The sequence below is a fragment of the Phasianus colchicus genome, chromosome 36, assembly GCF_987193195.1.
Source record: "Phasianus colchicus chromosome 36, bPhaCol1.hap1.1, whole genome shotgun sequence".
NCBI lineage: Eukaryota > Metazoa > Chordata > Aves > Galliformes > Phasianidae > Phasianus > Phasianus colchicus.
The window spans coordinates 1,962,175-1,976,570 of NC_143471.1; the positions used below are offsets into that span (position 1 = coordinate 1,962,175).

The 14,396-nt window shown below is 58.1% G+C and overlaps 1 protein-coding gene across 2 annotated transcripts in view; it reads left to right on the forward strand.

Moving 5' to 3' along the window:
* PFAS (phosphoribosylformylglycinamidine synthase) overlaps positions 1–14,396 on the forward strand; it is a 99,958-nt gene that overhangs the window by 33,422 nt on the left and 52,140 nt on the right. For both annotated transcript variants that reach the window (XR_016461090.1, XM_090129480.1), the window contains exons 10-12: positions 3,270–3,401; positions 6,006–6,134; positions 11,592–11,665. Coding sequence is in view for 1 of the 2 variants with exons in the window: in XM_090129480.1 (XP_089985606.1) it covers positions 3,270–3,401; positions 6,006–6,134; positions 11,592–11,665 (335 nt within the window). In the remaining variant the exon portion in view is untranslated. The remainder of the gene's footprint in view (positions 1–3,269; positions 3,402–6,005; positions 6,135–11,591; positions 11,666–14,396) is intronic.

A 14,396-nucleotide genomic window follows, 5' to 3' on the forward strand; every position in this document is an offset into this window, starting at 1 on the left:
CCCATGGTGGCCCCATAGCGGACCCATAGCGACCCCATAGCGGCCCCATAGCGATCCTATAATGGCCCCATAGCAGCCCCATAGCGACCCCATAGCGATCCTATAATGGCCCCATAGCAGCCCCATAGCGACCCCATAGCGATCCTATAATGGCCCCATAGCAGCCCCATAGCGACCCCATAGCGATCCTATAATGGCCCCATAGCAGCCCCATAGCGACCCCATAACGGCCCCATAGCGGCCCCATAGCGACCCCATAGCGATCCTATAATGACCCCATAGCGGCCCCATGGCGACCCTATAGCGGCCCCATAGTGGCCCCATAGCGATCCTATAATGGCCCCATAGCAACCCCATAGCGACCCCATAGCGACCCCATAACAACCTCATAGCGACCCTACAGCGACCCCCTAGGAACCCCATAGCGACCCCATAACGACCCCATAGGGACTCCTGACCCACACATCCCGTTTGGGACCCCCCTAAATCCCTTTGTGACCCCCAGATCCCCTACAAGACAACCCCAAATCCCTTTAGGATCCCATAAATCCCTTTAGGACCCCATAAATCCCCTTAGGACCACCCCAAATCCCCTTAGGATCCCATAAATCCCCTTAGGACCCCATAAATCCCTTTAGAATCCCATAAATCCTTTTAGGACCCCATAAATCCCTTTAGGACCACCCCAAATCCCTTTAGGACCCCATAAACCACTTTAGGACCCCCAGATCCCCTTTAGGACCACCCCAAATCCCCTTAGGACCCCATAAATCCCTTTAGGATCCCATAAATCCCCTTAGGACCACCCCAAATACCCTTAGGACCCCATAAACCCCTTTAGGACCCCATAAATCCCTCCAGAATCCCATAAATCCCTTTAGGATCACCCCAAATCCCTTTAGGACCCCATAAATCCCTTTAGGACCACCCCAAATCCCCTTAGGACCCCATAAATCTCTTTAGGACCCCATAAATCCCTTTAGGACCACCCCAAATCCCCTTAGGACCCCATAAACCCCTTTAGGACCCCCAGATCCCCTTTAGGACCACCCTAAATCCCCTTAGGACCCCATAAATCCCTTTAGGATCCCATAAATCCCCTTAGGACCACCCTAAATCCTCTTAGGACCCCATAAATCCCCTTAGGACCACCCCAAATACCCTTAGGACCCCATAAACCCCTTTAGGACCCCATAAATCCCTTTAGAATCCCATAAATCCCTTTAGGACCCCATAAATCCCTCCAGAATCCCATAAATCCCTTTAGGATCACCCCAAATCCCTTTAGGACCCCATAAATCCCTTTAGAATCCCATAAATCCCTTCAGAATCCCATAAATCCCTTTAGGACCTCATAAGTCCCTTTAGGACCATCCTAAATTCCTTTAGGATCCCATAAACCCCTTAGGACCCCATAAATCCCCTTAGGACCCCATAAATCTCTTTAGGATCCCATAAATCTTTTTAGGACCCCATAAACCCCTTTAGAATCCCATAAATCCCTTTAGGACCCCATAAATCCCTTTAGAATCCCATAAATCCCTTTAGGACCCCCAGATCCCCTACAAGACCACCCCAAATCCCTTTAGGACACCCTAAATCCCTTTAGGACCCCATAAATCCCCTTAGGACCACCCCAAATCCCCTTAGGACCCCATAAATCCCTTTAGGACCACCCCAAATCCCTTTAGGACCCCATAAATCCCTTTAGGATCCCATAAATCCCTTTAGGACCACCCTAAATCCCCTTAGGACCCCATAAATCTCTTTAGGACCCCATAAACCCCTTTAGGACCCCATAAATCCCTTTAGGAACCCCAGATCCCCTTTAGGGCAACCCCAAATGCCTTCAAGACCCCATAAATCCCTTTGGGACCCCCAGATCCCCTTTAGGGCCACCCCAAATCCAAACCCCCCCAGTCCCCTTCTGTGTTTCCCCTAAAACCCCATAAGACCCCAATAACCCCGGGATTTGTAGGGTACCCGTTGCCGTGGGAGGACGCCTCGTTGCCGTACCCCAAATCCTTCGCCCACCCCAAACCCCACAACCCCAATTCCCCCAATGGGGTCCCCCTGAAACCCCGTAAGACCCCATAAATCCCTTAGGACCCCATAAATCCCCTTTAGGACCACCCCAGATCCCCTTAGGACCCCATAAATCCCTTTAGGACCCCATAAATCCCTTTAGAATCCCGTAAATCCCTTCAAGACCCCATAAATCACTTCAAGACCCCATAAATCCCTTTAGAATCCCATAAATGCCTTCAGAATCCCATAAATCCCTTTAGGACCTCATAAGTCCCTTTAGGACCATCCTAAATTCCTTTAGGATCCCATAAACCCCTTTAGGACCCCATAAATCCCCTTAGGACCCCATAAATCTCTTTAGGATCCCATAAATCGCTTTAGGACCCCATAAACCCCTTTAGAATCCCATAAATCCCTTTAGGACCCCATAAATCCCTTTAGAATCCCATAAATCCCTTTAGGACCCCCAGATCCCCTACAAGACCACCCCAAATCCCTTTAGGACACCCTAAATCCCTTTAGGATCCCATAAATCCCCTTAGGACCACCCCAATTCCCCTTAGGACCCCATAAATCTCTTTAGGATCCCAAAACCCCTTTAGGACCCCATAAACCCCTTTAGGACCCCATAAATCCCTTTAGAATCCCATAAATCCCTTTAGGACCCCATAAATCCCTCCAGAATCCCATAAATCCCTTTAGGACCCCCAGAACCCCTTTAGGACCACCCCAAATCCCCTTAGGACCCCATAAATCCCCTTAGGACCACCCCAAATCCCCTTAGGACCCCATAAATCCCTTTAGGACCACCCCAAATCCCCTTAGGACCCCATAAATCCCTTTAGGAACCCCAGATCCCCTTTAGGACCACCCCAAATCCCTTTAGGACCCCCAGATCCCCTTAGGACCCCATAAATCCCTTTAGGACCACCCCAAATCCCTTTAGGACCCCATAAATCCCTTTAGGATCCCATAAATCCCTTTAGGACCACCCTAAATCCCCTTAGGACCCCATAAATCTCTTTAGGACCCCATAAACCCCTTTAGGACCCCATAAATCCCTTTAGGAACCCCAGATCCCCTTTAGGGCAACCCCAAATGCCTTCAAGACCCCATAAATCCCTTTGGGACCCCCAGATCCCCTTTAGGGCCACCCCAAATCCAACCCCCCCCAGTCCCCTTCTGTGTTTCCCCTAAAACCCCATAAGACCCCAGTAACCCCATAAGCCTGGGATTTGTAGGGTACCCGTTGCCGTGGGAGGACGCCTCGTTGCCGTACCCCAAATCCTTCGCCCGCCCCATAGAAGTCGCCATCGGGGCCAGCAATGGGGCCAGCGACTACGGGAACAAATTTGGGGAACCCGTGCTGGCAGGTGAGACCCCGATATGGGGACCCTATAGGGGCTTTTGGGGTCATTCGGGGTCATTTGGGGTCATTGTGGGGGGAGACCCCGATATGGGGACCCTATAGGGGCTTTTGGGGTCATTCGGGGTCATTTCGGGTCATTGTGTGGGGAGACCCCGATATGGGGACCCTATAGGGGCTTTTGGGGTCATTTGGGGTCATTTGGGGTCATTGTGGGGGGAGACCCCGATATGGGGACCCTATAGGGACATTTGGGGTCATCGTGGGGGGAGACCCCAATATGGGGACCCTATAGGGATATTTGGGCTCATTTGGGGTCATTGTGGGGGGAGACCCCAATATGGGGACCCTATAGGGATATTTGGGCTCATTTGGGGTCATTGTGGGGGGAGACCCCAATATTGGGGACCCTATAGGGGCTTTTGGGGTCATTTGGGGTCAGCCCTTTTAGGGACAGGTGGGAGACCCCAATATTGGGGACCCTATAGGGATATTTGGGCTCATTTGGGGTCATCGTGGGGGGAGACCCCAATATTGGGGACCCTATAGGGACTTTTGGGGTCATCGTGGGGGGAGACCCCAATATGGGGACCCTATAGGGGCTTTTGGGGTCATTTGGGGTCATTTGGGGTCATTGTGGGGGGAGACCCCGATATGGGGACCCTATAGGGGCTTTTGGGGTCATTTGGGGTCATTGTGTGGGGAGACCCCAATATTGGGGACCCTATAGGGGCTTTTGGGGTCATTCGGGGTCATTTGGGGTCATCGTGGGGGGAGACCCCAATATGGGGACCCTATAGGGGCATTTGGGGTCATTGTGGGGGGAGACCCCGATATGGGGACCCTATAGGGGCTTTTGGGGTCATTTGGGGTCATTGTGGGGGGAGACCCCAATGCTTGGGGTCCCTATAGGGATATTTGGGGTCATTGTGGGGGGAGACCCCAATATTAGGGACCCTATAGGGGCTTTTGGGGTCATTCGGGGTCATTTGGGGTCATCGTGGGGGGAGACCCCAATATTGGGGACCCTATAGGGGCTTTTGGGGTCATTCGGGGTCATTTGGGGTCATTGTGGGGGGAGACCCCAATATTGGGGACCCTATAGGGGCTTTTGGGGTCATTTGGGGTCGTCACTTTTAGGGTCATTTGGGGTCATCGTGGGGGGAGACCCCAATATGGGGACCCTATAGGGACATTTGGGGTCATTTGGGGTCATTGTGGGGGGAGACCCCAATATTGGGGACCCTATAGGGGCTTTTAGGGTCATTTGGGGTCATCACTTTTAGGGTCATTTGGGGTCATCGTGGGGGGAGACCCCAATGCTGGGGACCCTATAGGGACATTTGGGGTCATTGGGGGGGGGGGGGGGCGAATATTGGAGACCCTATAGGGGCTTTTGGGGTCATTCGGGGTCATTTGGGGTCATTGTGGGGGGGACCCCAATATTGGGGACCCTATGGGGGCTTTTGGGGTCATTTGGGGTCAGCCCTTTTAGGGTCATTTGGGGTCATCCCAATTAGGGACATTTGGGGTCATTTGTGTGGGAGGGGGGAGACCCCAATATGGGGACCCTATAGGGGTTTTTGGGGTCACTCGGGGTCATTGGGTGACTCTTGGGTGCCACTGGGTGCCATTGGGTGCCATTGGGTGACCCTATGAGTGTCGTTGGGCGCCCTTGGGTGCCATTGTGGTGCCCTTGGGTTCCCTTGGGTGCCATTGTGGTACCATTGGGTGCCCTTGGTTCCCTTGGGTGCCATTGTGGTACCCTTGGGTGCCATTGGGTGCCATTGTGGTACCATTGGGTGCCCTTGGTTCCCTTGGGTGCCATTGTGGTACCTTTGGGTGCCCTTGGGTGCCACTGTGGTACCATTGGGTGCCTTTGGGTTCCCTTGGGTGCCATTGTGATACCCTTGTGTTCCCTTGGGTGCCATTGTGGTACCCTTGGGTGCCCTTGGGTGCCATTGTGGTACCATTGGGTGCCCTTGGGTGCCTTTGTGGACCATTGAGTGCCACTGTGGTACCACTGGGTGCCCTTGTGGTAGCATTGGGTGCCCTTGGGTTCCCTTGGGTGCCCTTGCGGTACCATAGGGTGCCCTTGGGTGCCATTGTGATACCATTGGGTTCCCTTGGGTGCCATTGTGGTACCATTGTGTGCCCTTGGGTGCCTTTGGGTGCCATTGTGGCACACTGGCTGCCATTGGGTGCCATTGTGGTACATTGGGTGCCCTTGGGTTCCCTTGGGTGCCCTTGTGGTACCCTTGGGTTCCCTTGGGTGCCATTGTGGTACCATTGGGGTCCATTGAGTTCTCTTGGGTGCCAATGTGGTACCCTTGGGTGCCCTTGGGTGACATTGTGGTACCATTGGGTGCCCTTGGGTTCCTTTGGGTGCCATTGTGGTACCCTTGGGTTCCCTTGGGTGCCCTTGTGGTACCCTTGGGTGCCCTTGGGTGCCATTGTGGTACCATTGGGTGCCACTGTGGTTCCTTTGGGTGCCATTGTGGTACCCTTGGATGCCCTTGGGTGCCACTGTGGTACCACTGGATGCCCTTGGGTGCCTTTGTGGCACCCTTGGGTGCCCTTGGGTGCCATGGGTGCCGTCGTGCGCCCGCAGGCTTCGCGCGTTCCTTCGGGCTGGTGCTGCCGGGGGGGCAGCGCCGCGAGTGGGTGAAGCCCATCATGTTCAGCGGGGGCATCGGCGCCATCGAGGACGGCCACGTCCACAAGGAGCCCCCCGAGCCGGGTCAGAGCCCCCCCCCACAGCACCCCTGGGACCCCCATAACCCCCCACAGCACCCCTGGGACCTCATAACCTCCCCATAGCCCCTCTGGGACCCCATAGCCCCTCTGGGACCCCCATAGCCCCCCATAATCGCCCTGGGACTCCCATAAGCCTCCATAGCACCCCTGGGACCCCCATAACCCCCTATGGCCCCCCTGGGACCCCCATAACCCCCTATAGCCCCCCTGGGACCCCATAGCCCCCCCGGGACCCCATAACCCCCCACAGCATCCCTGGGACCCCCATAAACCCCCATAGCACCCCTGGGACCCCCATAACCTCCCACAGCACCCCTGGGACCTCCATAACCCCCCACAGCACCCCTGGGACCCCCATAACCTCCCCATAGCACCCCTGGGACCCCCAAATCCCTCCATAGCACCCCTGGGACCCCCATAACCCCCTATAGCCCCCCTGGGACCCCATAGCCCCCCCAGGACCCCATAACCCCCCACAGCACCCCTGGGACCTCAATAAACCTATATGGCCCCCCTGGGACCCCCATAACCCCCTATGGCCCCCCTGGGACCCCCAAATCCCTCCATAGCACCCCTGGGACCCTCATAGCCCCCCTGTGAACCCATAGCCCCCCCATAGCCCCCCTGGGACCCCATAGCCCCCCTGGGACCCCCATAACCCCCTATGGCCCCCCTGGGACCCCATAGCACCCTTGGGACCCCCATAACCCCCCACAGCACCCCTGGGACCTCATAACCTCCCCATAGCCCTTCTGGGACCCCCAAATCCCTCCATAGCACCTCTGGGACCCCCATAACCCCCTATAGCCCCCCTGGGACCCCCAAAATCCCCCATAGCCCCCCTGGGACCCCCAAATCCCTCCATAGCACCTCTGGGACCCCCATAACCCCCCATAGCCCCCCTGGGACCCCCAAATCCCTCCATAGCCCCCCTGGGACCCCCATAACCTCCCACAGCACCCCTGGGACCTCATAACCTCCCCATAGCCCCCCTGGGACCCCCAAATCCCTCCATAGCACCCCTGGGACCCCCATAACCCCCTATGGCCCCCCTGGGACCCCCAAATGCCCCATACAACCCCCTGGACCCCATAGCCCTGCTGGGACCCCGTAGCCCCCCCATAGCCTCCCTGGGACCCCCAAAATCCCCCAGAGCACCCCTGGGACCCCCATAACCCCCCATAACCCCCCTGGGACCTCATAACCTCCCCATAGCCCTTCTGGGACCCCCAAATCCCTCCATAGCACCTCTGGGACCCCCATAACCCCCTATAGCCCCCCTGGGACCCCATAGCCCCCCCGGGACCCCATAACCCCCCACAGCACCCCTGGGACCCAAATAACACCCCATAGCCCCCCAGGGACCCCATAACCTCCCCATAGCCCCCCCACAGCACCCCTGGGACCCCCATAACCCCCTATAGCCCCCCTGGGACCCCATAGCCCCCCCGGGACCCCATAACCCCCCACAGCACCCCTGGGACCCCCATAAACCTATACGGCCCCCCTGGGACCCCCAAATGCCCCATACAACCCCCTGGACCCCATAGCCCTGCTGGGACCCCGTAGCCCCCCCATAGCCTCCCTGGGACCCCCAAAATCCCCCATAGCCCCCCTGGGACCTCATAACCCCCCCAGAGCACCCCTGGGACCCCCATAACCCTCTGTAGCCCCCCTGGGACCCCCATAACCCCCCATAGCAACCCTGGGACCCCCAAAATCCCCCATAACCCCCCTTGACCCCATAACCCCCCCAGCACCCCTGGGATCCCATAGCCCCCCAGGGACCCCATAACCCCCTATAGCCCCTCTGGGACCCCATAGCCCCCCTGGGACCCCCAAATCCCTCCATAGCACCCCTGGGACCCCCAAAATCCCCCATAGCCCCCCTGGGACCCCCAAATCCCTCCATAGCACCTCTGGGACCCCCATAACCCCCCATAGCCCCCCTGGGACCCCCAAACGCCCCATAGACCCCCCTGGACCCCATAGCCCTGCTGGGACCCCCAAATCCCACCATAGCACCCCTGGGACCCCCATAACCCCCTATGGCCCCCCTGGGACCCCATAGCACCCTTGGGACCCCCATGATCCCCTATAGCCCCCCTGGGACCCCATAGCCCCCATGGGAGCCTGTCGTCCCTCTGGGACCCCCATAACCCCCCCACAGCACCCCTGGGACCCCCATAACCCCCTATGGCCCCCCTGGGACCCAATAGCCCCCCCGGGACCCCATAACCCCCCACAGCACCCCTGGGACCCCCATAAACCTATATGGCCCCCCTGGGACCCCCAAATGCCCCATACAACCCCCTGGACCCCATAGCCCTGCTGGGACCCCGTAGCCCCCCCATAGCCTCCCTGGGACCCCCAAAATCCCCCATAGCCCCCCTGGGACCTCATAACCCCCCCAGAGCACCCCTGGGATCCCCATAACCCCCCACAGCACCCCTGGGACCTCATAACCTCCCCATAGCCCCTCTGGGACCCCCAAATCCCTCCATAGCACCTCTGGGACCCCCATAACCCCCTATAGCCCCCCTGGGACCCCATAGCCCCCCCGGGACCCCATAACCCCCCATAGCACCCCTAGGACCCCCAAATCCCCCCCATAGCCCCCATGGGAACCCATAGCCCCTCTGGGACCCCGATGACCCCCCCATAGCACCCCTGGGACCCCATAGCACCCTTGGGACCCCCATAACCCCCCATAGCTCCCATGGGACCCCAAATCCCCTCCCTCCATGCCCGAAATCCCCCATTGGACCCCAAATCCCCCCCCCCCGATACCCCAAATCCCAAATGGGACCCCAGACCCCATGGGACCCCCCCCAAAACCCCCATAGGACCCCAAATCCCCCCCTCCATCCCCCAAATCCCCCATAGGATCCCCAATCCCCCCCCCCATACCCCAAATCCCACATGGGAGCCCAGACCCCCATGGGACCCCAAATCCCCCCCTCGATCCCCCAAATCCCCCATAGGATCCCCAAATCCCCCCCCCATACCCCAAATCCCAAATGGGACCCCAGACCCCCATGGGACCCCAAATCCCCCCCTCGATCCCCCAAATCCCCCATTGGACCCCAAATCCGCCCCCCCCATACCCCAAATCCCAAATGGGACCCCCAGACCCCCATGGGACCCCAAATCCCTCCCCCCGATACCCCAAATCCCCCATAGGACCCCCAACACCCCCCCCCCATACCCCAAATCCCAAATGGGACCCCCAGACCCCCATGGGACCCCAAATCCCCCCCTCCATCCCCCAAATCCCCCATTGGACCCCAAATCCCCCCCCCCCATACCCCAAATCCCAAATGGGACCCCAAATCCCAAATGGGACCCCCAGACCCCCATGGGACCCCAAATCCCCCCCTCGATCCCCCAAATCCCCCATTGGACCCCAAATCCCCCCCCCCCATACCCCAAATCCCAAATGGGACCCCAAATCCCAAATGGGACCCCCAGACCCCCATGGGACCCCAAATCCCCACCTCCATCCCCCAAATCCCCCATTGGACCCCAAATCCCCCCCCCCCATACCCCAAATCCCAAATGGGACCCCCAGACCCCCATGGGACCCCAAATCCCCACCTCCATCCCCCAAATCCCCCATAGGATCCCCAAATCCCCCCCCATACCCCAAATCCCAAATGGGACCCCAAATCCCAAATGGGACCCCCAGACCCCATGGGACCCCCCCCAAAACCCCCATAGGACCCCAAATCCCCCCCATACCCCAAATCCCAAATGGGTCCCAGACCCCCATGGGACCCCAAATCCCCCCCTCCATCCCCCAAATCCCCCATAGGATCCCCAAATGGGACCCCCATACCCCAAATCCCAAATGGGTCCCCAGACGCCCATGGGACCCCCCCCAAAAACCCCCATGGGACCCCAAATCCCCACCTCCATCCCCCAAATCCCCCATAGGATCCCCAAATCCCCCCCCCTATACCCCAAATCCCACATGGGACCCCAAATCCCAAATGGGACCCCCAGACCCCCATGGGACCCCAAATCCCCCCCTCCATCCCCCAAATCCCCCATAGGACCCCAAATCCCCCCCATACCCCAAATCCCAAATGGGACCCCCAGACCCCCATGGGACCCCAAATCCCCCCCTCCATCCCCCAAATCCCCCATAGGATCCCCAAATCCCCCCCCCTATACCCCAAATCCCAAATGGGACCCCAAATCCCAAATGGGACCCCCAGACCCCCATGGGACCCCCCCCAAAACCCCCATTGGACCCCAAATCCCCCCCCCTCGATACCCCAAATCCCAAATGGGACCCCAGACCCCATGGGACCCCAAATCCCCCATAGGATCCCCAACCCCCCCCCCCGATACCCCAAATCCCAAATGGGACCCCAGACCCCCATGGGACCCCAAATCCCCCCCTCCATCCCCCAAATCCCCCATAGGACCCCAAATCCCCCCCATACCCCAAATCCCAAATGGGACCCCCAGACCCCCATGGGACCCCAAATCCCCCCCTCCATCCCCCAAATCCCCCATAGGATCCCCAAATCCCCCCCCCTATACCCCAAATCCCAAATGGGACCCCAAATCCCAAATGGGACCCCCAGACCCCCATGGGACCCCCCCCAAAACCCCCATTGGACCCCAAATCCCCCCCCCTCGATACCCCAAATCCCAAATGGGACCCCAGACCCCATGGGACCCCAAATCCCCCATAGGATCCCCAACCCCCCCCCCCGATACCCCAAATCCCAAATGGGACCCCAGACCCCCATGGGACCCCAAATCCCCCCCTCCATCCCCCAAATCCCCCATAGGATCCCCAAATCCCCCCCCCATACCCTAAATCCCAAATTGGACCCCAAATCCCAAATGGGACCCCAGACGCCCATGGGACCCCCCCAAAAACCCCCATGGGACCCCAAATCCCCCCCTCCATCCCCCAAATCCCCCATAGGATCCCCAAATCCCCCCCCCTATACCCCAAATCCCACATGGGACCCCAAATCCCAAATGGGACCCCCAGACCCCCATGGGACCCCAAATCCCCCCCTCCATCCCCCAAATCCCCCATAGGACCCCAAATCCCCCCCATACCCCAAATCCCAAATGGGACCCCCAGACCCCCATGGGACCCCAAATCCCTCCCCCCGATACCCCAAATCCCCCATAGGACCCCCAACACCCCCCCCCCATACCCCAAATCCCAAATGGGACCCCCAGACCCCCATGGGACCCCAAATCCCCACCTCCATCCCCCAAATCCCCCATAGGATCCCCAAATCCCCCCCCATACCCCAAATCCCAAATGGGACCCCAAATCCCAAATGGGACCCCCAGACCCCCATGGGACCCCCCCCAAAACCCCCATAGGACCCCAAATCCCCCCCCCATAGCCAAAATCCCAAATGGGACCCCAGATTCCCCCATAACCCCCCCATCCGCCCTATAGGGATGCTGGTGGTGAAGGTGGGGGGTCCCGCTTACCGTATTGGGGTCGGGGGCGGCGCCGCCTCCTCCATCCAGGTATGGGATCCCATAAAGACCCCAAATGACCCCAAATGGCCCTATGTGTCCCTATGTGTCCCCAAATGACCCCAAATGACCCCAAATGGCCCCAAATGGCCCCAAATTACCCTATAGTGTCCCTATGTGGCCCCAAATGAACCCAAATGGCCCTATAGCGTCCCTATGTGTCCCCAAATGACCCCAAACGACCCCAAATGGCCCTATAGTGTCCCTATGTGTCCCCAAATGGCCCCAAATGACCCCAAATGGCCCTATAGTTTCCCTGTGGGGCCCCAAATGACCCCAAATGGCCCTATAGGGTCCTTATGTGTCCCCAAATGACCCCAAATGGCCCTATATGGTCCTATAGTGTCCCCAAATGACCCCAAATGACCCCAAATGGCCCTATATGGTCCTATAGTGTCCCCAAATGACCCCAAATGGACCCGAATGGCCCTATAGTGTCCCTATGTGTCCCCAAATGACCCCAAACAACCCTAAATGGCCCTATAGTGTCCCTGTGTGTCCCCAAATGTCCCCAAATGCCCCCCAATGCCCCATAATGCCCTATAAGACCCCCATAAAACCCCAAATGCCCCCAAATTCACCCCCAATGCCCCATAATGCCCCTATAAGACCCCATAAAGCCCCCAAATGCCCCCCTACTCCCCCCCAATGCCCCAATAATGCCCCTATAAGACCCCATAAAGCCCCCAAATGCCCCCAAATTCCCCCCAATGCCCCCATAATGCCCTATAAGACCCCCATAAAACCCCAAATGCCCCCAAATTCCCCCCAATGCCCCCATAATGCCCCCCAATGCCCCAATAATGCCCCTATAAGACGCCCATAAAGCCCCCAAATGCCCCCCCAATCCCCCATAATGCCCCCATATGACCCCATAAAGCCCCCAAATGCCCCCCTACTCCCCCATAATGCCCCTATAAGACCCCCATAAAGCCCCCAAATGCCCCCAAATCGCCCCCAATTCCCCCCTAATGCCCCCATAAGACCCCCATAAGACCCCATAAAGCCCCCAATTCCTACCAATGCCCCCACAATGCCCCTATAAGACCCCATAAAGCCCCCAAATGCCCCCAAATCTCCCCCAATTCTTCTATATTGCCCCCATAAGACCCCATAAAACCCCAAAATGCCCCCAAATTCCCCCCCAATGCCCCCATAATGCCCCCTGATGCCCCCCAATGCCCCAATAATGCCCCTATATGACCCCATAAAGCCCCCAAATGCCCCCAATTCCCCCCAATGCCCCCATAATGCCCCTATAAGACCCCATAAAGCCCCCAAATGCCCCCAAATCCCCCCCAATGCCCCCATAATGCCCCTATAAAACCCCATAAAGCCCCGAATTCCCCCCCAATGCCCCAATAATGCCCCTATATGACCCCATAAAACCCCAAATGCCCCCAAATTCCCCCCAGTGCCCCAATAATGCCCCTATAAGACCCCCATAAAGCCCCCAAATGCCCCCCCCAATCCCCCATAATGCCCCCATATGACCCCATAAAGCCCCCGAATTCCCCCCCAATGCCCCCATAATGCCCCTATAAGACCCCATAAAGCCCCCAAATGCCCCCAAATTCCCCCCCAATGCCCCATAATGCCCTATAAGCCCCCCATAAAGCCCCCAAATGCCCCCAAATTCCCCCCCAATGCCCCCATAATGCCCCTATAAAACCCCATAAAGCCCCGAATTCCCCCCCAATGCCCCAATAATGCCCCTATAAGACCCCATAAAGCCCCCAATTCCCCCCAATGCCCCCATGATGCCCCTATAAGACCCCATAAAGCCCCCAAATGCCCCCCAATTCCCCCCAATGCCCCCACAATGCCCCTATAAGACCCCATAAAGCCCCCAAATGCCCCCCAACTTCCCCCCAATGCCCCCATAATGCCCTATAAGACCCCCATAAAGCCCCCAAATGCCCCCCAATGCCCCCATAATGCCCTATAAGACCCCCAATGCCCCCATAATGCCCCTATAAGACCCCATAAAGCCCCCAAATTCCCCCCAATGCCCCCATAATGCCCTATAGGACCCCATAAAGCCCCCAATTCCCCCCCCAATGCCCTCATAATGCCCTATAAGACCCCCATAATGCCCCCGAATTCCCCCCCAATGCCCCATAATGCCCCTATAAGACCCCATAAAGCCCCCAAATGCCCCCAAATTCCCCCCAATTCCCCCATAATGCCCTATAAGCCCCCCATAAAACCCCAAATGCCCCCAAATTCCCCCCAGTGCCCCCATAATGCCCCCCAATGCCCCAATAATGCCCCTATAAGACGCCCATAAAGCCCCCAAATGCCCCCCCAATCCCCCATAATGCCCCCATATGACCCCATAAAGCCCCCAAATTCCCCCCCAATGCCCCCATAATGCCCCTATAAGACCCCATAAAGCCCCCAATTCCCCCCCAATGCCCCATAATGCCCTATAAGACCCCATAAAGCCCCCAAATGCCCCCAAATTCCCCCCCAATTCCCCTATAATGCCCCCATAAGACCCCCATAAAGCCCCCAAATGCCCCCCCAATCCCCCATAATGCCCCTATAAGACCCCATAAAGCCCCCAAATGCCCCCAAATTCCCCCCCAATTCCCCTATAATGCCCCCATATGACCCCATAAAGCCCCCGAATTCCCCCCCAATGCCCCCATAATGCCCCTATAAGACCCCATAAAGCCCCCAAATGCCCCCAAATTCCCCCCCAATGCCCCATAATGCC